The sequence below is a fragment of the Schistocerca gregaria genome, chromosome 1 (assembly GCF_023897955.1).
Source record: "Schistocerca gregaria isolate iqSchGreg1 chromosome 1, iqSchGreg1.2, whole genome shotgun sequence".
NCBI lineage: Eukaryota > Metazoa > Arthropoda > Insecta > Orthoptera > Acrididae > Schistocerca > Schistocerca gregaria.
In genome coordinates, this window is record NC_064920.1 from 618,989,929 (window position 1) to 619,013,209 (window position 23,281).

At 37.4% G+C, this 23,281-nt stretch overlaps 1 protein-coding gene across 1 annotated transcript in view; it reads left to right on the plus strand.

The window, feature by feature from the left end:
• LOC126359176 (arrestin homolog) overlaps nucleotides 1-19,654 on the plus strand; it is an 83,394-nt gene extending 63,740 nt beyond the window's left edge. The window contains exons 5-8 of the mRNA XM_050007608.1: nucleotides 7,425-7,582; nucleotides 10,952-11,095; nucleotides 18,218-18,347; nucleotides 18,651-19,654. Coding sequence (XP_049863565.1) covers nucleotides 7,425-7,582; nucleotides 10,952-11,095; nucleotides 18,218-18,347; nucleotides 18,651-18,752 — 534 coding nt within the window. The 3' untranslated portion in view covers nucleotides 18,753-19,654. The remainder of the gene's footprint in view (nucleotides 1-7,424; nucleotides 7,583-10,951; nucleotides 11,096-18,217; nucleotides 18,348-18,650) is intronic.
• Nucleotides 19,655-23,281: the final 3,627 nt, after the last annotated feature.

The following is a 23,281-nucleotide window of genomic DNA, read 5'->3' on the forward strand; positions in this document are numbered from 1 at the left end:
GCCTGTAAAAGGAAAAAGAAGGCATATCAAAAATGGCTACATACTAGAACTCAGGTAGACAGAGAAAGTTATGTTGAAGAAAGAAACAAAGCCAAACAGATAATTACAGCATCCAAGAAGAAATCTTGGGAAGACTTTGGAAACAGGTTGGAGACCTTGGGTCAAACTGCTGGAAAACCATTCTGGAGTGTAGTTAGCAGTCTTCGAAAGGAAGGTAAGAAGGAAATGACAAGTATTTTGGACAGGTCAGGAAAACTGCTGGTGAATCCTGCTGATGCCTTGGGCAGATGGAGGGAATATTTTGAAGAGTTGCTCAATGTCGGTGAAAATACGATCAGTAATGTTTCAGATTTCGATGTACAATGGGACAGGAATGATGATGGAAATAGCATCACATTTGAGGAAGTGGAGAAAATAGTCAATAGATTGCAGTGCAATAAAGTGGCTGGGGTGGATGAAATTAAGTCATAACTCATCAAATACAGTGGAATGTCAGGTCTTAAATGGCTACACAGGATAATTGAAATGGCGTGGGAGTCGGGACAGGTTCCATCAGACTGAAAGAAAGCAGTAATCACACCAATCTTTAAACATGGAAACAGCAAAGATTGTAACAACTACAGAGGTATCTCTTTGATCAGCGTTGTGGGTAAAATCTTCTCACGTATTGTTGAAAGGAAAGTGTGAGTATTAATTGAGGACAAGTTGGATTAGGCCTCTTAGAGGTCGTCAGGACCAGATCTTTAGCTTACAGCAAATCATGGAGAAATGTTACGAGTGGAACAGGGAATCATATCTACGTTTTATAGATCTAGAAAAGGCATATGACCGGGTTCCTAGGAGGAAGTTATTGTCTGTTCTACATGATTATGGAATAGGAGGCAAACTTTTGCAATCAATTAAAGGTCTTTACATAGATAGTCAGGCAACAGTTAGAGTTGACGGTAAATTGAGTCCATGGTTCAGAGTAGTTTCAGGGGTACGACAAGGCTGCAACCTGTCTCCACTGTTGTTCATATTATTTATGGATCATATGTTGAAAACAATAGACTGGCTGGGTGAGATTAAGATAGGTGAACACAAAATAAGCAGTCTTGCATATGCGGATGACTTAGTTGTGATGGCAGATTCTATTGAAAGTTTGCAAAGTAATATTTCAGAGCTAGATCAGAAATGTAAGGACTGTGGTATGAAGATTAGCATCTCCAAAACAAAAGTAATGTCAGTGGGAAAGAGATATAAACGGATTGAGTGCCAAATAGGAGGGACAAAGTTAGAACAGGTGGACAGTTTCAAGTACTTTGGGTGCATATTCTCACAGGATGGCAATATAGTGAAAGAACTGGAAGCTAGGCGTAGCAAAGCTAATGCGATGAGCGCTCAGCTACGATCTACTCTCTTCTGCAAGAAGGAAGTCAGTCAGCACCAAGACTAAGTTATCTGTGCACTGTTCAATCTTTCGACCAACTTTGTTGTGTGGGAGCGAAAGCTGGGTGGATTCAGTTTCCTTATCAATAAGGTTGATGTTACAGATATGGAAGTAGCTAGGATGATTGCAGGTACTAGTAGATGGGAACAATGGCAGGAGAGTGTGCACAATGAGGAAATCAAAGAAAAACTGGGAATGAACCCTATAGATGTAGCAGTCAGGGCGAACAGGCTTAGATGGTGGGGTCATGTTACACGCATGGGAGAAGCAAGGTTACACAAGAGACTCACGGGTTCAGCAGTAGAGGGTAGGAGGAGTTGGGGTAGACCAAGGAGACGGTACCTGGATTCGGTTAAGAATGATTTTGAAGTAATAGGCTTAACATCAGAAGAGGCACCAATGCTAGCACTGAATACATGATCATGGAGGAATTTTATAAGGGGGACTACGCTCCAGACTGAACTCTGAAAGGCATAATCAGTCTTAAATGATGATGATGATGATGATGATGATATAGAGGGGATGTTGAGCTGCAGACAGGCATAACAAAAAGATTGCTAAACATGAAGAGATTTCAGGCAAAAGGCCTTCTTCTAAAGTAGACAGTACACACATTCACACAAGCACAACTCACAAATGACCACTGTCTCAGTGCACAGAGACAGTAGTAGACAGTATTCACGTGTGTGTGTGTGTGTGTGTGTGTGTGTGTGTGTGTGTGTGTGTGTGTGTGTCTACTTTAGAAGAAGGTCTTTAGTTGAAAGCTCACATGTTTAGCAGTCTTTTTGTTGTGCCTGTCTGTGACTCAACAACTCCTCTACACGGTGAGTAGCAATCCATCCTTTTCATATATTGTACTCTCGTTTAGATTGACCATTAATTATAAAAATTGCTTCAATATTTGAAACATCATAATCACGTTGATAAGGACCAAGCCCAAAAACAGTCTGTATTATTTAAGAAGTTCCAAAGGAGTGTATAACAAGTTTCCTCTTGTCCCCATGATGTCATAGGCATGGTCAAGGCTGCCACTCTTCTTCCATGACTCACATCATATCTCCAAGGCAGGACCCGATGACATGGAATAAATTGCCTCTCCAGCAGGTACTATGAACATGGTACAATGTTTATCATAATTCCAGTTTGCTGAAAAGTTGTGTCCATCCATTTCATAATACATGTGCAAGCATAAAACATACATCCAAATAGTAGATTATCTAATTCCTTATGAAAATAAACTTTTTAAAATGAAGCCCATCATTCATTGGTTTGAAAAATGTTTGTGCTAAACATCACTCCAAATAAGATAAGATACTTTATTGTCACATAACATGTTTTTATACAATCATTCAATTGAGAACATTGGTGACTCATCAGTCTTTCACCTAAGTTGTTACAGTATTTTATATACTACAGGAAATACATAATACATAAGTTGCTTATTATAATAAAAATACAACATTATATTTTAAATCTTTTTGTAACTCATTGAATCATTACCATAGCCTTCACATACCTAAATGAAGTATGGATGTACTGAAGGGGATACAAACCGCCATTCAAACTATATATAAACATGAACATACAGTGAACATGTATACTTTATATCTATATGGCTTCAAAAGTATACCATTTGTACTTGTATCTTTCTCCCTACTCCTATTTATAAATTCTTCTAAACTATAACATTGCTTTTTATTCATTTAGAAATTCTTCTAGACTATAATAACATTCACTTTTTAGGTATGTGCCAATGGTCTCCAATGTGGATTCCCCAAATATTACCATTTATTATCTTATTTCTGATCTTCAGAGCCATGTGATAAGGAGTATTTTCATATACTTTGAATCGGTGACAAGGTAGCATGTATTTCAATTTATGTCTAGTTTCATAGGCATGTGTGAATGTATTTCCTTCAAGCAGATGCGAGTTTTTCTGTTCAAAGAGAAGTATTTCATATATGAAGATGGAAGGGATTGTCATGAAGTCGAGGCTTTTGGATTGTGGTTTGCATGAATGTCTACTATTGGTTTTTTTTTTTAAAGGAGGTTTGTCTTTCCAGCACCCCAAAATATTATTCCATATCTTGTAAGTGTTATGAAATACATGTGGTATACAGTTTTCTTCACCGTTAAGTCTGTTACTTTGTGTAGTACCCTCATTATTGCATAAACTAAACTATTTAATCTCTTCAGAAAACTGTCCTCATGGTTGGTCTATTGCAAGTTTTTATTTAAAGTTGTCCCAAGAAATTTTACAGAATTAACTGGGGTCAGTTCTTTACCTGAATATTCTATTTGTGATATACATTCAGTAGTTTGTTTGGTCCTGAAGTGTATGATTTGGGTTTTTTCAAGATTTAATTTCATAGCATTATCTTTTATCCATTGTTCAAGTACTTTTAGAGTTTGCTTCATCATCCTTACTAATTCATCAGTGTTTTTGCAGCAGACTACATCTGTTGAGTCATCTGCGTAAAGTATTGTATCTGTATTTACTTTGCTAGGCATGTCATTTATATAATATAAGAACAGAAGTGGTCCTAATATCAAGCCCTGGGGCACGCCTGCTTGAATTTCTTTCCAGCTAGAGCAAGTTTTCTCTCCCCTTTGATGTATCACCACCCTTTGGTACCTGTTTTTGAGATAAGATGAAAACCATCTTATAGATTTTCCATGGAAGCCATAGCTACACAATTTTTGGAGCAGTAGGTTATGGTTTACTGTGTCAAATGCCTTTGAGAGGTCACAAAAAAATCAGATACACTTTGTTTGTAGTCAAGGCAGTTACTAACTTTAGAGATCAGTTCATTTACAGCTTGTAAAGTGTTTCGTCCCTTCCTAAACCCATATTGTTATTGAGAATAATATTACCTTCCTTATTGCACTTTTCTAATTGTACAATGGAAAATTGTACTGAAATGGAGGAGGACCTGCAGCGAATTGCTGCATGGTGCAGGGATTGGCAATTGAATCTCAACGTAGACAAGTGTAATGTACTGCGAATACATAGAAAGAAAGATCCCTTATCATTTAGCTACAAAATGGCAGGTCAGCAACTGGAAGCAGTTAATTTCATAAATTATCTGGGAGTACACATTAGGAGTGATTTAAAATGGAATGATCATATAAAGTTGATCATTGGTAAAGCAGATGCCAGACAGAGATTCATTGGAAGAATCCTAAGGAAATGCAATCCGAAAACAAAGGATGTAGGTTATACTACGCTTGTTCGCCCACTGCTTGAATACTGCTCAGCAGTGTGGGATCCGTACCAGATAGGGTTGATAGAAGAGATAGAGAAGATCCAACGGAGAGCAGCGTGCTTCATTACAGTATCATTTAGTAATCGCGAAAGCGTTACAGAGATGATAGATAAACTCCAGTGGAAGACTGCAGAAGAGACGCTCAGTAGCTCGGTACGGGCTTTTGTTGAAGTTTCAAGAACATACCTTCACCGAAGAGTCAAGCAGTATATTGCTCCCTCCTACGTATATCTCGTGAAGAGACCATGAGGATAAAATCAGAGAGATTAGAGCCCACACAGAAGCATACCGGCAATCCTTCTTTCCACAAACAGTAAGAGACTGGAATAGAAGGGAGAACCGATAGAGATACTCGAGGTAACCTCCACCACAAACCGTCAGGTGGCTTGCAGAGGATGGATGTAGATATAGATGTAGATTACATACTATTCATTCAACTATTTTAGAGAAAACTGGGAATATAGACACTGGGCAGAAATTTACTAAATCATCTTGTTTTCCCTTTTTGTAGATTGGACAGACTTCAGCATATTTCAGTCTGTCTGGCAAGCAGCCCTCATCAAATGATTGGTTTATTATTTTACAGAGTTGAGGTGCAATGCTGTCACTTCCTGCCTTTATGATATTTGTTCGAATTTCATCCCAGCCCACAGAGTTAAGATTTTTTAGGGATTGTTACACTACAGTTACACTACAGTACCTAATAAAGAACTATGGACAAGAAGACAACTGCTGTGCAGCTTGGTTTATTGACTGTTTATGATGTCAGCTGTTCTGACATGGAGTCCGTGATTGATTCTGTTGCGATGACAACATGCTTGGGGCACACTTGTTGTGAGTCTGAGCTCCTATCTGATGTGCCGAACACTGTGATACATTAGAAGCTCTCTCCTCCAGATCTGTTACTCTTTGAAGTTCTATTTGTACATTAGCTTATTGGGCAAGTTCAAATGATTGGGCAATGAAATCTAGAGAAGGCTCACATAACTTTGCATCCATGTGTCACACCTTCCTATTTGGTGCATGTTGCACCATTGTGTCATGAACAATAGATTCTGTCACATGTTTCCACAAATGGCAATGCACCTGGGTCTGCTACTGAGGCCAGACTGTGTAGCAAATGAAACACATCTATTTTAAACCATAACAAAAGAAGGCTTTTCGGTTGACAATGCCCTTTACTTTGATGTATGCTTCCCAATCCTCTTTGGCTTCCTTGAATGATGGAAATTCTAGAAACAGAACAGTGAATGACACCAAAGTATCCATTACATTATTTGTTAATTAAAATGTAAAGTCTGACACATCTCATCACCAGCAAAAAATCACTCTGGAGGAGGAATTTATTTTAAACACATGAAAATCATTACAGTAATGAATACTCATGACAATATATGTAGTTTTAGTACAGATATGGAACTGAAGTGGCAGTCCATAAACCATTTTATAGTGAGTTGTCAATAACATGGTCACAGTGAATTGAAATACACTTGGAAGGCAGAGAAACATGAAAAGGCTCCATATTTATACTTTATTATGAAAAGGATGGATTGCTGGTCACTGTAAACATGACACAAAGAGTTCCGGATAGGGACAACAAAAGACAGTTACACATTCAGCTTTTGGCCAAAGACTTTTTCAGAAAGGAAAACACACACACACTGTTACACAAGAAAGCACACTTCATACACACATGGCCACTATTTCTGGCCACTCTAGGCAGAATGCACTGTTCACGAAACAGAAACAGCAATCCACAGCGGGGCGGGGAAGGAGGCACGATAACAGGGTATGTGTGAGGAGAGAAGTCAGAACTGCCTGGCAGAGCATGCTGGGACTAGAAGGTGGCAGGTCGTAGCTGCCAGGTGCAGTATCAAGAGGCTGTGCTGCGGGTGGGAGGGGGTTGGGAATCAGGGAGTGGAAACGGAGAGGAGCAGAGAAGGGGAAAATACCAGTGGGTGCGTTGGCAGAGAACAGTGCATAATGAGGGTGAGGGGCATCATGAATTGGGAGAAAGTGATAGGGCATAGGGAATGGAAACTGTTGGGTGTAGACTCTGGGAACAGTACGCTACCATATATTGAGATGGGATAATTTTGGGAATGGAGAATGTGTTGTAAGGATAATTCCAATCTGCACAGTTCAGAAAAGTTGGTTGTGGGGAGAGTGTCCAAATAGCTTGGATTGTGAAGCAACTGGCACAATGGGCCAGCAACATGCTTGAAATTGCTGCTTCCTCTTCCTTACAAGTATCAAGCATCTGTCTTTGCTTCCCACTCGAAGTCCAAAGTCTGGCCCTATGCCTTACTAAGTATGTACCCCTAGGGAAGCAACGCAGCACAAACAATTAAGCACACAAATTCTCCCGACACCGGTATTATTTGTTAGTCTAAGTTATATGAAATTTGTGTCAATGTCAATAACTATTCTTACAACAAAAGACTTTTACAGACACAAATGTTTATAGAATTCAATGAGATATTTCTTACAAACTGATAATAACTGCACTGAAAAATTTCATTAGAAATTAAGAGGTCCAAGCTGTTACTTGATTTTGTCTAGCTAGTTAATGCTCATGTGCAGTATTCTAAGCATTTTACACACTTCAGTTAATCAACTAATATAGTCAGGTTCCATGACTATTTGATGTGATAACCCAAATTAATGAGAAATGAATCTATATTTTTGTTACATTGTAGTAGTTTTGCCTGACTTGGTTCTGATTGCAGGTTTACCACCATGGAGAAAAAATTGGTGTCAATATTTGTATTCGAAACAACAGCAACAAAGTTGTTAAGAAAATTAAAGCAATGGTTCAACAAGGTGTTGATGTTGTACTTTTCCAAAATGGCCAATACCGTTCTGCTGTTGCAAGTGTTGAATCACAGTAAGCAAATTACGATAACTTGTAACTGTAATTTTTCTGTATTCATTCATAAATCATTGTAGTAAAAGTGGTACAAGATGACATAAGACAAGTCAGCATAGTGATATTGTGGATTATGCAACATCATATCATAACAAACGACACTGACAGAAAAGAATCACAACACTAAAAAATAATTAATGTGGAGTAATGGAATTACAGGAATTTGTCTAAGTAACTTATTTAAGTGATTAGCATTGCAAAATGACATGTTAATGTAAGTTTGAGATAAATCATTTCAAATGTGAAACGCTAGTACATTAATGACCATTGTAACACCGGAATGTTGAATGCAAGCAAGCAAATGTGCATGCATTGTGTTGTACAGGTGCTGGATGTCAGTTTGTGGGATGGAGTTCCATACCAATTGCACTTGGTGTGTCAATACAGACGTCATTCACTGCTATTTGTGTATGACACTGGAGTTGCCATCCAATGATGTCCCATATGTACCCAATTGGATACAGATATGGCAATCAAGCAGGCCAAGGCAACACACTGACACTTTGTACAGCATGCTGAGTTACAACCATGGTATGAGGGTGAGCGTTATCCTGTTGGAAAATGTCCTCTGGAAAGCTGTTCGTGAATGGCAGCAAAGCAGGTTGAATCACCATACTGATGCACAAATCTGCAGTTAGAGTGCATGGAATAACTGAAGACTATTCCTCCTGTCATTCAAAATTGCACCCCAGACCATAACTCTAGGTGTAAGTCCCGTGTGTATAGCGTGTATAGCAGGCAGACAGGTTAGTTGCAGGCCCTCAACTGACCACCTGCTAACCAACACATGGCTCTCACCAGTGCCAAGGCTGAACCAACTTTCATCAGAAAACACAAGAGACCTTCACTCTGCCCTCTAATGAGCTCTGGCTTGACACCACTGAAATCATAAACGGTGGTGGTTTGGGGTCAGTGGAATGCACGCTACAGGGCATCTATCTTGGAGCTGTCCGTGAAGTAACCAATTGTAACAGTTTGTTGTCTCACTGTGGTACTGATTGCTGCTCAAATTGCTGTTGCAGACGCAGTACAATGTGCTAGAGCCATATGCTAAAGACAATGGTCTTCCCTCTCAGTATTGCCACGTGACCACCCAGAGCCTTATCTTCTTCTTGTGATCATACATTCTCGTGGCCACCACCACTAGCAGTCATGTACTGTGGTATATTTCAGCCAAGCCTTTCTGTAGTGTCATAGAAGGAGCATCCAACTTCTTGTTGCCCTATTACATGACCTCAGTCAAACTCAGTTATACACTATGTGATCAAAAGTATCCTAACACCTGGCTGAAAATGACGTACAAGTTTGTGGCTCCCTCCATCGGAAATGCTGCAATTCAGTATGGTGTTGGCCCACCCTTAGCCTTGATGTCAGCATCCAGTCCCGCACATGTTCAATCAGGTGCTGGAAGGTTTCTTGGGGAATGGCAGCCCATTCTTCATGGACTGCTGCACTGAGGAGAGGTATTGATGTTGGTCGGTCAGGCCTGGCATGAAGTCGGCATTCCACAAGTGTTCTATAGGTTTCACGTCAGGACTCTGTGCAGGCCAGTCCATTACAAGGATGTTATTGTCGTGAACCACTCCGCCACAAGCCGTGCATTATGATCATGTTGAAAGATGCAATCACCATCCCCGAATTGCTCATCAACAGTGGAAAGTAAGAAGGTGCTTAAAACATCAGTGTAGGCCTGTGCTGTGATAGTGACATGCAAACCAACAAGGGACACAAGCCACCTCCATGAAAAACACAACCACACCATAACACCACCGCCTCTGAATTTTATTGTTGGCACTACACATGCTGGCAAACGATGTTCACAGGGCATTCGCCATACCCACACCCTGACATCAGATCGCCATATTGTGTATCATGATTTCTCTCTCCACACAACATTTTTCCACTGTTCAATTGTCCAATGTTTATGCTCCTTACACCAAGCGAGGTGTCGTTTGACATTTACTGGTGTGATGTGTGGCTTATGAGGAGCCGCTCCACCATGAAATCCAAGTTTTCTCACTTCCCACCTAACTTACACAGTACTTGCAATGGATCCTGATGCAGTTTGGAATTCCTGTGTGATGTGATGGTCTGGATGGATGTCTGCCTATTACATATTGCAAACCCTCTTCAACTGTCGGTGGTCTCTGTCAGTCAACAGATGAGGTTGGCCTGTACACTTTTGTACTGTACTTGTCCCTTCATGTTTCCACTTCACTGTCAAATTGGAAACAGTGGACCTAGTGATGTTGATGGGTGTGGAAATCTTGCATACAGACGTATGACACAAGTGACACCCAGTCATCTGACCACGTTAGAAGTCCGTGAGTTCTGCAGAGCACCCCACTCTGCTCTCTATCAATGTTTAATGACTACTGAGTTCGCTGATATGGAGTACCTGGTGGTAGGTGACAGCACAATGCACCTAATATGAAAAACATATGTTTTTGATCACATAGTTATGTTGATAATTGTGTCTTTGTCACCTTAAAGGCATTTTTGACTAACTTCAACTCACCATGTCCAGTCTCAAAGGTAACTAATGCTCAAGAGCTTTACAGCATGTATTTAACACAAACTTAATGTACATCCTCATATGGGCACTACTACCATCATTCTTATGTGACTAGCATGAAATTTGAATAGATATCATCTTTCAGATGTTGAAATGTGCCTGCCATGTCACAGAACTCCTTCTTAGTGTTGCAATTTTTTCTGTTAGTACAGATGGTGATGTGCCATGGTATGATTAGATGATTAAATAATAATAGGAACAAAAAATTATAATGCACTATGATTGTATGAAGACATTACAGAAACTTGTTTTCTTACATATGTAGAAACTTTATTCCAAGGAATTTTATGACTTGTTTGTTATCCATGGTTTTGCTGAATAGCTACAGTTGGCTCCAGAGGATAGGTATTCAGCACCACATGCAAGTGCTGTGTGCAAATGTATTTGTTTATTTAGTATAACATCTTAAAGAGAAAAAAATTTTTCAATGTCTTCCATAGACCTTCCTTTGGTTAGTACAATGGCGTTGTCTGTGAATTTATGTATATTTACATTAGAAGTTGGCTAAGTCTAAATAATTTATAAAAATCAGAATGAGTATAGGACCTAAACTGTGAGCTTTGTGAGCTACCATTGTTGTAGATTTTGTTCCTTACAATACTAGGAGCTTATACTACACCTCTCTTGGAATATAAGGTCAATTGTATCTGTCTTGTGCACTTAAGTACAACACAATTCAGAAACATCTTCTAAATTAAAGTTCTTCATAGTTTTCTCCCAGTTGATATTATATATATTCTTCTTTTTTCCAGAGAAGGTTGTCCTGTAAATCCTGGATCCAGTCTCCAGAAAGTAATCTATCTAATACCTACATTGGAGTCTAATAGAGGAAGACGAGGTGTTGCTCTGGATGGCACTCTCAAACATGAAGATGTTACATTAGCATCAACAACTCTGTAAGTTCAAGACATCATTGTATCAGTGATGATTTTATAAAATATAGACTATGGCATAGTAAATGTCAATTTTACATTGTGAATAGTGTTTACTGTGTATGTTAAACTATTAAGTAGGAATGCAGGTAAGAATGATTAAAGTGTTTTGTGCTTCACTGTTTTCCAAATATTACAAGATTAAAAACATGAATCAGGCAAGAATCTAAACATTAAGTTGAACACTAAACTGATATTAAGGGCCTGGTCTTTTGGAGATGATACACCCTCAGTCAGCTTCTTGTCTGTGAACAACTCTCTCAGGCTATTGTGGAAGTGCTTCCAGTAAAGTGCAGAGTCTGAACAGTGAGCAGATTGGTATATATGTGAAACATTGTTAGAGATGGTTGTATTAAATGAAAGCAAAAATCCTACAAGCAGCTAGGAGCAAAAAATACAGTATTTACATCTGCAGTATAATATTTACTCAGTAAGTCATAAGCACACAATTATTATACTGTGTTTTTCATAATATTCAATTAATATTATTTTTGAATATTGCAAAAGTGATCTCTGAGCTTATCCCTTGCATAGAGTAATGTCACATTCTCTCATTTCATGGGGCACTGTGGAGAGATTTTTAATCCAATCTATGATGGTTGCACACATTCTGATGCCCACTTTTGTATCACATCTCCTACCCTTCCCAGCTAAATTCTGATTGTCAATTATTTTCCGTGACTGGGTTTCCAATCGATAACTCAACTAACATATGTAGTGACCTTCAATGTGGATGGAAATGGAAATGAAATAGGTGTCAAAAATCCCAGAAATGATGGTCTTGTACATCATAAATAGTGCTTATGTTATCCTTCATATCAATAACACACTATTGCAGTGGTTCCCAACCTGGGGGTAATTACCCCTTCAGGGCTAAATTGAAATTTTCTAAGGTAATAAAAACTAAATGATTCGATTCTATTTCTGTCACAAAACTAAATTATTTCCAGAAGATCATTACTATTATCACAATTCTGTAAAACTGTAATATTGATTATACAAGTTAGAATAATTACTTTTTCTCAATTTGTAGCATTAATGCAGTGGAGGTTACAGATTCCTCACATAGCTCATTGACTACATACATATGTTGTGTTTTGTCCCGTCCATCGCTGATGATTAAGTGAGCTATATACAGAATAAATGCTAAAATCTCAAGAAAATGTCTTCTCCAGGTTGTTGATAGTACCTGCTGTAGTTCATAAATTGTTTCATTACTCACTTCAAAAAAAGTAAATGAATTAACTGACAGCAAGACACAGCAGTAACTACTACATAAGGGCTACTATAATGCTGTATACAGCATTATTATTATTCTTTCTTTTCTCAGACGTTATGTCTGGTCAAAAATGGAAAGTGACGCGGACCTTGATCAAGCGTGACTTCCTTTTAACTGTACAGTATATGTTATATTGCATTTAGGAACTTTCGGGTAATTGAACATGTATCAATAATTACGGATTTCTGTAGTTGGATATATACATTTGGATGTAGCTGTATTGCATTGAAGTACTGGTGGATATTGTGTGGTATGACTCCTGTAGTTGATAGTATAATTGGTATAATGTCAACTTTATCCTGATGCCACATGTCCTTGACTTCCTCAGCCAGTTGGATGTATTTTTCAATTTTTTCTCCTGTTTTCTTTTGTATATTTATTGTATTGGGTATGGATATTTCGATTAGTTGTGTTCATTTCTTCTTTTTAATGGTGAGTATGATGTCAGGTTTGTTATGTGGTGTTGTTTTATCTGTTATAATGGTTCTGTTCCAGTATAATTTGTATTCATCATTCTCCAGTACATTTTGTGGTGCATATTTGTATGTGGGAACGTGTTGTTTTATAAGTTTATGTTGTAAGGCAAGCTGTTGATGTATTATTTTTGCTAAATTGTCATGTCTTCTGGGGTATTCTGTATTTGCTAGTATTGTACACCCACTTGTGATGTGATCTATTGTTTCTGTTTGTTGTTTGCAAAGTCTGCATTTATCTGTTGTGGTATTGGGATCTTTAATAATATGCTTGTTGTAATATCTGGTGTTTATTGTTTGATCCTGTATTGCAATCATGAATCCTTCCGTCTCACTATATATATTGCCTTTTGTTAGCAATGTGTTGGATGCGTCTTGATCGATGTGTGGCTGTGTTAGATGATACGGGTGCTGGCCATGTAGTGTTTTCTTTTTCCAATTTACTTTCTTCGTATCTGTTGATGTTATGTGATCTAAATGGTTGTAGAAGTGGTTATGAAATTGCAGTGGTGTTGCCGATGTATTTATATGAGTGATTGCTTTGTGTATTTTGCTAGTTTCTGCTCATTCTATAAAGAATTTTCTTAAATTGTCTACCTGTCCATAATGTAGGTTTTTTATGTCAATAAATCCCCTTCCTCCTTCCTTTCTGCTTAATGTGAGTCTTTCAGTTGCTGAATGTATGTGGTGTATTCTATGTTTGTGGCACTGTGATCGTGTAAGTATATTGAGTGCTTCTAGGTCTGTGTTACTCCATTTCACTACTCCAAATGAGTAGGTCAGTATTGGTAGAGCACAAGTATTTATAGCATTTGTCTTGTTTCTTGCTGTCAATTCTGTTTTCAGTATTTTTGTTAGTCTTTGTCTATATTTTTCTTTTAGTTCTTCTTTAATATTTGTATTATCTATTCCTATTTTTTGTCTGTATCCTAGATATCTATAGGCATCTGTTTTTTCCATCGCTTCTATGCAGTCGCTGTGGTTATCCAATATGTAATCTTCCTGTTTAGTGTGTTTTTCCTTGACTGTGCTATTTTTCTTACATTTTTCTGTTCCAAAAGCCATATTTATTTCATTGCTGAATACTTCTGTTATATTTAGTAATTGGTTGAGTTGTTGATTTGTTGCTGCCAGTAGTTTTAGATCATTCATGTATAGCAAATGTGTGATTTTGTGTGGGTATGTTCCAGTAATATTGTATCCATAATTTGTATTATTTAGCATGTTGGATAGTGGGTTCAGAGCAAGGCAGAACCAGAAAGGACTTAATGAGTCTCCTTGGTATATTCCACGCTTAATCTGCATTGGCTGTGACGTGATATTATTTGAATTTGTTTGCATATTAAGTGTGGTTTTCCAATTTTTCATTACTATGTTTAGGAACTGTATCAATTTAGGATGTACTTTGTATATTTCCAATATTTGTAGTAACCATAAGTGGGGTACACTATCAAAAGCTTTTTGGTAATCAATGTATGCGTAGTGTAGCAACCTTTGTTTGGTTTTAGCTTGATATGTCACCTCTACATCTATTATCAGTTGCTCTTTACATCCTCATGCTCCTTTGCAACAGCCTTTTTGTTCTTCATTTATAATTTTGTTCTGTGTTGTATGCGTCATTAACTTCTGTGTAATGACTGAAGTTAATATTTTGTATATTGTTGGTAGGCATGTTATGGGGCGATATTTAGCTGGGTTTGCTGTGTCTGCTTGATTTTTAGGTTTCAGATACGTTATTCCATGTGTAAGTGTATCAGGGAATGTGTATGGGTCTGCAGTATAACTGTTTAATAATTTATAATAGAGGGAAACTTTCCACGTAGGAAAAATATATCTAAAAACAAAGTTGTATATTAAAAACAAAGATTCCAAGACTTACCAAGCGGGAAAGCGCCGGTAGAGAGGCACAATGAATAAAACACACAGAATTTTGAGCTTTCGCAACCGGCAGCTGCTTCGTCAGGAAAGACTGTGTATACGCAGATGGATATGTGTGTGTGTGCGAGTGTATACCTGTCCTTTTTTCCCCTTAAGGTAAGTCTTTCCACTCCCAGGATTGGAATGAGTCCTTACCCTCTCCCTTAACACCCACATCCTTTCGTCATTCCCTCTCCTTCCTTCTTTCCTGAAGAAGCAACCGTTGGGTGCGAAAGCTTGAATTTTCTGTGTATGTTTGTATTTGTTTGTGTATCTATCGACTTGCCAGTGCTTTTGTTTGGTAAGTCACATAAACTTTGTTGTCTGCTTGTGTCTGTGTATGTGCGGATGGACATGTGTGTGTGTGTGTGTGTGTGTGTGTGTGTGTGTGTGTGTGTGTGTGTGTGTGTGTGTGTGTGTGTGTGCGCGCGCGCGCGAGTGTACACCTGTCCTTTTTTTTCCTCTAAGGGAAGTCTTTCCGCTCCCGGGATTGGAATGACTCCTTACCCTCTCCCTTAAAACCCACATCCTTTCATTTTTCACTCTCCTTCCCTCTTTCCTGACGAAGCAACTGCCAGTTGCGAAAGCTCGTAATTCTGTGTGTGTGTTTGTGTGTTTTGTTCATGTGCCTGTCTGCCGGCGCTTTCCCGCTTGGTAAGTCTTGGAATCTTTGTTTTTAATAAACTTTGTTGTTAGATATGTTAAATAATTTAGTTAGATGTGAATGTGTTGAGGTGAACTTCTTTAGCCAGAAATTTGCAATTTATCTCTTCCAGGGGCTTTCCAATTGTGAGTAGAATTAATTGCTTGGGTGACTTCATGTTGCAAAATTATCACTTCAGGCATTTGTGGTATCATCTTGTATGTATCTGTTTCTGCTTGTATCCACCGTGCATGCCTGTTATGTTGTACCGGGTTTGACCAAATGTTGCTCCAGAAATGTTCTATGTCTGTTATGTTTGGTGGATGTCTATTTTAATGTGTGTGTTATCTATTGTCTGGTAAAATTGCTTTTGGTTTGTGTTGAATGTTTGGTTTTGTTTCCTTCTATTTTCACTTTTTTTGTATCTTCTAAGTTGTTTGGGCAATGCTTGTAATTTCTGCTTCTTTATTGCTCTATCACTTCTTGTTGTGAGATTTTATCTAAACTTTTTTGTTTTTCGTCTGATATTTCATTTCTTATAAATTGTATAGCTGTCCGATGTCTTTTCTCAGTTTTTCTATTCTTATCTGTAGCCTGTGTTGCCATGATGGTTTTGTGGGTTTCTTCTGTGTGTTGGTTGGTTCTAACCTCTGCGTAGTGTGTATATTTAGTGTAGTGAGTGCTCCTATATAAACCAGTAGTTGTAACTCTTCCATAGTTGTGTTTTCATTTATTTTGTTGTGTATGATTGTGTTGATAGTTTTTATTGTTGTTTTGACTTGTGGGTTATTTGGCGGTCTATGCAAGAATGGTCTAATGTCTGTATTTGTGTCTTTGTATTCTATGTATGTCAGCTGAAATTTTTCTTCTATATCTAACATGTGGGTTACTTCGAGTTCTATTTGTGCTTGTTCTGGTGGCTATCTTAAGATTTCATTTTCCTCTGATTGTTTAATTGATGCATGTTGTTCTTTGTTTGTTTGCTCTGGGATGTTTGAGTCCATTACTGTATTTTCTTCTTTTTCTGATTGCACATTATTTTGTTCCAGTATTTGTTGTACTTGTTGTTTGATGTTTTCTAATTCTGACTGGGGTATCCTGTTATTTTTTATTATTACACGGATCTGATCAGCTAGTCATTGTTCTGTTAAAAATTGTAATTCTGGGTATCTGATAATAAATGTTGTGTATACTTGTGATCTGTATCCAGTTGTGTTGGTTCCTAGGTTTGTTGCTTGGTAATAACAGAACATTGAGGTGTCGGTTAACTTCATCTGACCATCTCATCCTCTGTCTTTGTTTTCTTTCTAGGGTGGTTGCAGGAAGCATATCCTGCAAAACACCTCTATTTGGATTTAAATCATTTTCCAGTTGGCTAGCAGCGTTGTTACCATTGTGGGCGAGCATAGGGTTCAAATGTCATCCTCGACCATGATGGCACTTGTCCGAGGCTTCTTCAGTTCTGTCCTGAACCAACTAATCACACTAAAAAGGGGGGTTAGCCCTATTAGTGGTTTGTTCTTTTCATAGCCTTTTAGAACTGGCAGAACATACCGGAGGACTATTCTTTTCCCGGGCCTCCACGGGGTTTATTATTAGTATTATTATGATTATTAGAGCAGTTAGATGCAAAGCATTAACAGCCTGAAGTCTTGCAACTTCTGTCAGTTCAGAAGTAAGTAGTGCAGCAATCAAGCGATTTACAAACAGTATGTATAGTGTTGCAACTGACAATTCACAATTTGTCACAAACACAACTTTTATTGATGTAAGTTCAGAAGGTTGATACTTCCTGCAGGCTGTGGCTCTTGCTCCCCCTGCTGGAAGTAGTGCTCGGAATGTCTGTTTCCATTAACTTGTATGTAAATAGCCGGTGTTTACCATGGTGCTTTTGGTACGCCTTGGGCATAGACAACCTTGTCCTCAGTGGTGTAATATGGGTTGGCAGCCCTCAGGGGCTACCTTGGCTCTGGTGTAACATATAAAGGAATTGCAGGTAGCACTTGTGATGCACCACGAATTCCTTCTTCATTCATGCTAACACACACACACACACACACACACACACACACACACACAATATTATTCATCTTTTATTATTTTAAAAATAAAAGTTTTCCAAGAAAAGTCTGTCATTTAGCAGTTCAGTTAGGTGCTGAAGTTGGTGATAATGTGGGGGAAGGGCAACAGATCACAGGGGGGAGGGGGGCAAGAGCCAGGTAATAGCTAATATCTAACTGCACTCAGGGGTAATGGTCTAAGGAATTTTTGGAAGCAGTGCTCTATTGGATTTTTAGGTAAAACCTCTATGCATTACTGAGGCTCTTTTGGATTGTTTCAGTTGGTGTCACAGTCAGACACTATGCCACAGAGTGTCAGCAAGACATTGTTTCATCATGAAATCCAAAAATGTAGACCAAAACTAATTTTAGTGTCCTCTCATCTTGAGATTAAATAACACAAATTAGTGATATATGTCACAGTAAAATTTCTTTTTAGTTTCTAGTTGTGCCAAAGTAGTAATTTGTTTGTAAAGAGTTCGTAATCATATTTTAATTCTCTCATAGTTGTGAATATGTTTACTGCTTTTAATTCAAAATGGCAATTTTAAAATTTTGTTGTTGAAAATCAGCAACTTACTGTCTGCTGTCATAGCCACAGAACTAATGATGAGTTTTTCCTCATGCTCAATGATTAGTATAGCTTAGAAATTTATACCTTTCTCACCAGCTGCAAACTGTTTGGAGTTTTAATACATGCCATTTAATTGACAGACTTGCCTCTCCAGATCATCGAGATGCATTTGGAATAGTGGTGTCATATTCCGTAAAAGTGAAACTTTATCTTGGTGCTCTTGGGGGTGAACTTGTTGCAGAACTACCATTAGTTCTTATGCATCCTAAGGTATTTCAATGATAAGTTTCAATTATCTATTTAATATTTTATGTGTTTCAATTCCATTATGAAATACATTGCTCATTAGCATACTTCCTAAAAGAGTGTATGTTTACAAGAAATATCTGATGCACAAAAAGTTTACATTTTGAAAATAAATTTTGTGATTTAATGTCATTAACTATCTAATTATGAACTTCAAATTCACTGCAATAATTAAAATCAACCTGCTCTGTTCCATTTATTCATGCAATCCATTAAATAATATACAAATACACTTAATAATTCTTTTTATTTCTTTTTTAATAACAGCCAGAAAAGATGAAAGCTGTACATGCAGATAGTCAAGCTGATGTAGAGACATTTCGACAGGAAACCTTTGATGGTGACATGACAAATGCTGCTAAATGCTGACATGATATTTCTAATACTGTCATGCAATGCATTCTACAAATTTAAGCAAAAATAAATATAAATAAATAAATGAGATCATCACATATGATAATGATAATTAAGGATTTGTCCTCAGTATAACAAAATAATTATTAGACCAATAGGCCATCTTGAGCATTCAAAATTGCCTTTTAAACAGCTGTTTTGATTTCTTTTACAATTTTTGATTGAAGTGAGAAGAAAGCTATATTACACCTTAAATGTATGAATGTAAGCATGAATCAGTGCAAATACTATCAGCATAAACAAATAGACTGGTCACCAGTTGTGATGAGGAACAATTGTATGGATGAAATGTCAAATGAAAAATAAGTCTGTGACAAAATGTGAAGAGAATGCAGTCACATACTTAGAGCTGAGCACAGAGAGGGATAAAAAGAGATATAACTAAGAGGGAAAAAAGATCAGTACAAATAAAGGGATGAGAGAACACAAAAAAGAAAATGAAGAATATGTAAACCAGGAAATGTGCACATAAACATCTTTCCTGCCTATATTTCACAGCGCATTTCTGTCCTTTACTAATCTTTTTCATGTTTGCTCTATTCTCTGAGGAATTCACTGCATTCTCTGCTATACAGCATTAGTGGCTATCATGTCATTTTTACATTGTGATGCAATTATTCATTGTGCCCGTATTTTATTTATATCCTTCAGTGCATACTGCATTTCTGTTGGCACAAAATTTTGACTATTTTTCAGTTACTTTTATTTTTTTCTTGAAGTTCCTCTTCCTTTATTTTACACAATTTACTTTAAAAACGAGCAATAGTTTCTAAAAGTTTTAGAAACAGTAATTAGTTTTATTGGCCTTTTCTAACCATTGTATCCACTGAAAATGGGACAATTTCTTTCATTTATATGATCATTTAAAAATTCATAACCACAGTGCAACTACATAGCTTGCAGTCTCCAAGAATCAGGGAATATCAATTTAATTCTATGAGCCTTGAAAAAAAATATCCATTTCTTATCTGCTTAATGTAAGTGTAAATTAAAATTAAAACTTGACTGGAGAAGTGTGTACTTATATGACTGGAATAAAGAAAAACTTTGTTGAATAAAAGCTTTGTATGTGCTTTTTGTACTGTTATCCACAAATACTGAACAAAGAAGTTATAGGTGACTTTTTTATGGTAATAAAAATTCTAAAGAAATAGAATTGGCCAAATAGCTTTGATTAAACCTATTTTGCGTGACCAAATTTGTTTTTTAGTGCCTAGAGTTCATACAAAAGAAACTGAATACATTCATTAAGTAGGGTGGCATACAAAACTTGAAGGAGGGATGGAAAAAGGTGGTGTAGCTCGGTAGTCTCTTTATAAAATGATGAACAAATGATAATAAATATAGCTAATAACATCTTTCACTTACAGATTTCGTAATTGTTTCTCAAAAGAGAATGTATATTTACCACATACTGTTGCCTGCTTATAACATTAATGATTTTCACTTTGTTGTGTACTGGCACCCAAATGTTTCTTTTTGTTTCTTTTTTTTCCATAACAAAACACTTTATGTCCTTCTCAACACAAGACACATAAATGTTGTAATAGATTTTCAGGCTGTATCTAGTTAATTTGTTTGATAAAACTGGAAATGAAGTGAGTTAGAAAACCATTAGATAGCCATAAATATATATAATTGGCTGCATGACCATATTCAGTGTCCCAAAGGATGCTTCAATTGCCCACAATGTAATGACAGACAGCAGCAATCAAAAATTTGATTATGTCAGCAGTACTATAAGACATATGATAAACCACGATTATTTACTAAATGCACCACTGATTATTATTAAAGTGCTTACTGCAGACTGCAGAAGAGTCACATGTGTAAATTTAAAAACCAGAAAGTACCTAAAGGAGTATAATGTATATAAAAATACGCATGAGGTTCTGTGCAGAGTGATATAGTATTTATCGTCAACAAATACTCATGAATCTGGAACCAGTGCAACAATTTACCAATCTCTGTACAACAGGACCATATAAAATCTACCAGTGATTAAACTTGGATACCTGAATACAATGTTAAGTTACAAGCAGACACCGTAACAAGTAAGCAGCTTGTACTCTCCAGTACACTATTTCTGAAGCAGAACATGTGGCAACCACAAAATAAATTTAAGAAAAATGAACTGCTGGCTCATACAGAAGGAGTACTCTTCTCAAGATCCTCGTAACAGCATGAAGTAAAAGAAAAACCCAGACAAATCACCAAATTTATTGGGACAACAGATCCAATTTCCTATAATTCACACTTCAGGGAATAATTAGTTAGGAAGGTGAGGAGGTTACCTTAAACATGACTTTACAATATCAATGAAAAAGATTACATTTTTACAGAGAAGTAAAATAATATAAGTATAACTAACAGAGAGATTAAGAGTTAACAAGTAGCAATTAACTGATATTTTCAAATTTGTTCTGTCAGAAAATATCTTGTGCTTGTCTTTATATGTCAAATGAAAAGAGGAATTGAAAAGGGTCACTGGTCTCATGTCTTCTTTTTGTTGTTGTAGTTGTATTTTTCAGTCCAAAGACTGGTTGATGCAGTTCTCAAGGCTACTCTGTCCTATGCAAGCCTCTTCATCTCCTAGTAACTGCTGCAACCTACATCCCTATGATTCTGCTTATTGTAGGAATTCCTTGGTCTCCCTCTACAATTTTTACCTTCTACACTTCCCTCCAGTACTAAACTGGCAATCCCTTGATGCCTCAAAATGTGTTCAACCAACCAAGCCCTTCTTTTAGTTAGGTCGTACCATAAATTTCTCTTCTCCTCAATCCTATTCAGTACCTTCTCATTAGTTACATGATATACCCATCTAATCTTAGCATTTTTCTGTAGCACCACACTTAAAAAAACTTCTATTCTCTTTTTGTCTAAACTGTTTATGTGCACATTTCACATCCATACAGGGCTACACTCCATACAGATACTTTCAGAAAGGACTTCCTGACAATTAAATGAATACTTAATGTTAATTAATTTTTCTTCTTCAGAAACACTTTTCTTGGCATTGCCTGTCTACATTTTATATCCTCCCTAGTTCGACCATTATCTGTTATTTTGCTTCCCAAACAGTAAAACTCATTTACTACTTTAAGTGTCTCATTTTCTAATGTAATTCCCACAGTATCGCCTGATTTAATGTGACAAAATTCCATTATCCTCGTTTTGCTTTTGTTGACATCTATCTTACATCCTCCTTTCAAGATGCTGTCCATTCCATTCAGCTTCTCTTCCAAGTCCTTTGCTGTCTCTGACAAAATGCCAATGTCACCTCAAAGGTTTCATTTCTTCTCATTGGACTTTAATTCCTACTCCAAAATTTTCTTTTGTTTTATTTACTGGTTGCTCAATATACAGATGGAATAACATCAGGGATAGGCTACAATTCTGTCTCACTCCCTTCTCAACCACTGCTTCCCTTTCATGCCCCTTGGCTCTTATAATTGCCATTCGGTTTCTGTATAAATTCAGAATACCTTTTGGTCCCTGTATTTTACACCTGCCGCCTTTAGTATTTGAAAGACAGCATTCCTATCAACATTGTCAACAGCTTTCTCTACAAATGCTATAAATGAAGGTTTCCCTTTCCTTGACCTACCTTATATGAGAAGTTGTAGGGTCAGTACTGCCTTGCGTGTTCTATATCTCTCTGGAATCCAAACTGATCTTCCCCAAGGTCAGCTTCTACCAGTTTTTCCGTTCTTCTGTGAACGATTCACGTTAGTATTTTGCAGCTGAGACACTTTGGTAATTTTCACACTTGTCAGCACCTGCTTTCTTTGGAACTGAGATTATTACATTGCTCTTGAAGTCTGAGGGTATTCCACCTGTCTCACCAGATGGAAGAGATTTCTCATGGCTGGCTCTCCCAAGGGTATCAGTTGCTCTAATGGAATGTTCTCTACTCCCAGGGCCTTGTTTCGAATTGAGTCTTTCTGTGTTTTGTCGAATTCTTCATCCTGTTTATATCATTTTTTACAAATTTGTATTCCCTTTCACTGGCTTCATTTATTGCATTTTTGTACATGATAAATAAATTGAAGGCATGGAATAAAAGAAAGGGGCTCAAGTAAGAAGGTAGTAGAGACTATGAAAATAAGATCGGAAACATGGAATGTGTGCACACACGTACATAGGCAGAAGTGCTGCTTCTTCAACAGGTACACAAATAAGATGTACAGCACTTAGCTTTACTAGCTTTTGGAATGAAATTCCTTTCTCAAGGTTGTAGGAGAAAAACACACACACACACACACACACAACACATGTTTGCTTGATCACTCACATGAATGCATCTGTCTCCCTATATTGTGCTCAGTCAACTGCCAGCTCTTTCCTGGCCCACAGTGAGTGTACTGGGGTGAAGTGGGGGTGCAGTGTGATGTGGGATGTGGGTTAGAGAGAGGTGGGAGGCAGGGAGGGTTTGGGAAGGGGAGCATGTACTGGCTCATGGGAGAGTGGGAGCCCTCTGT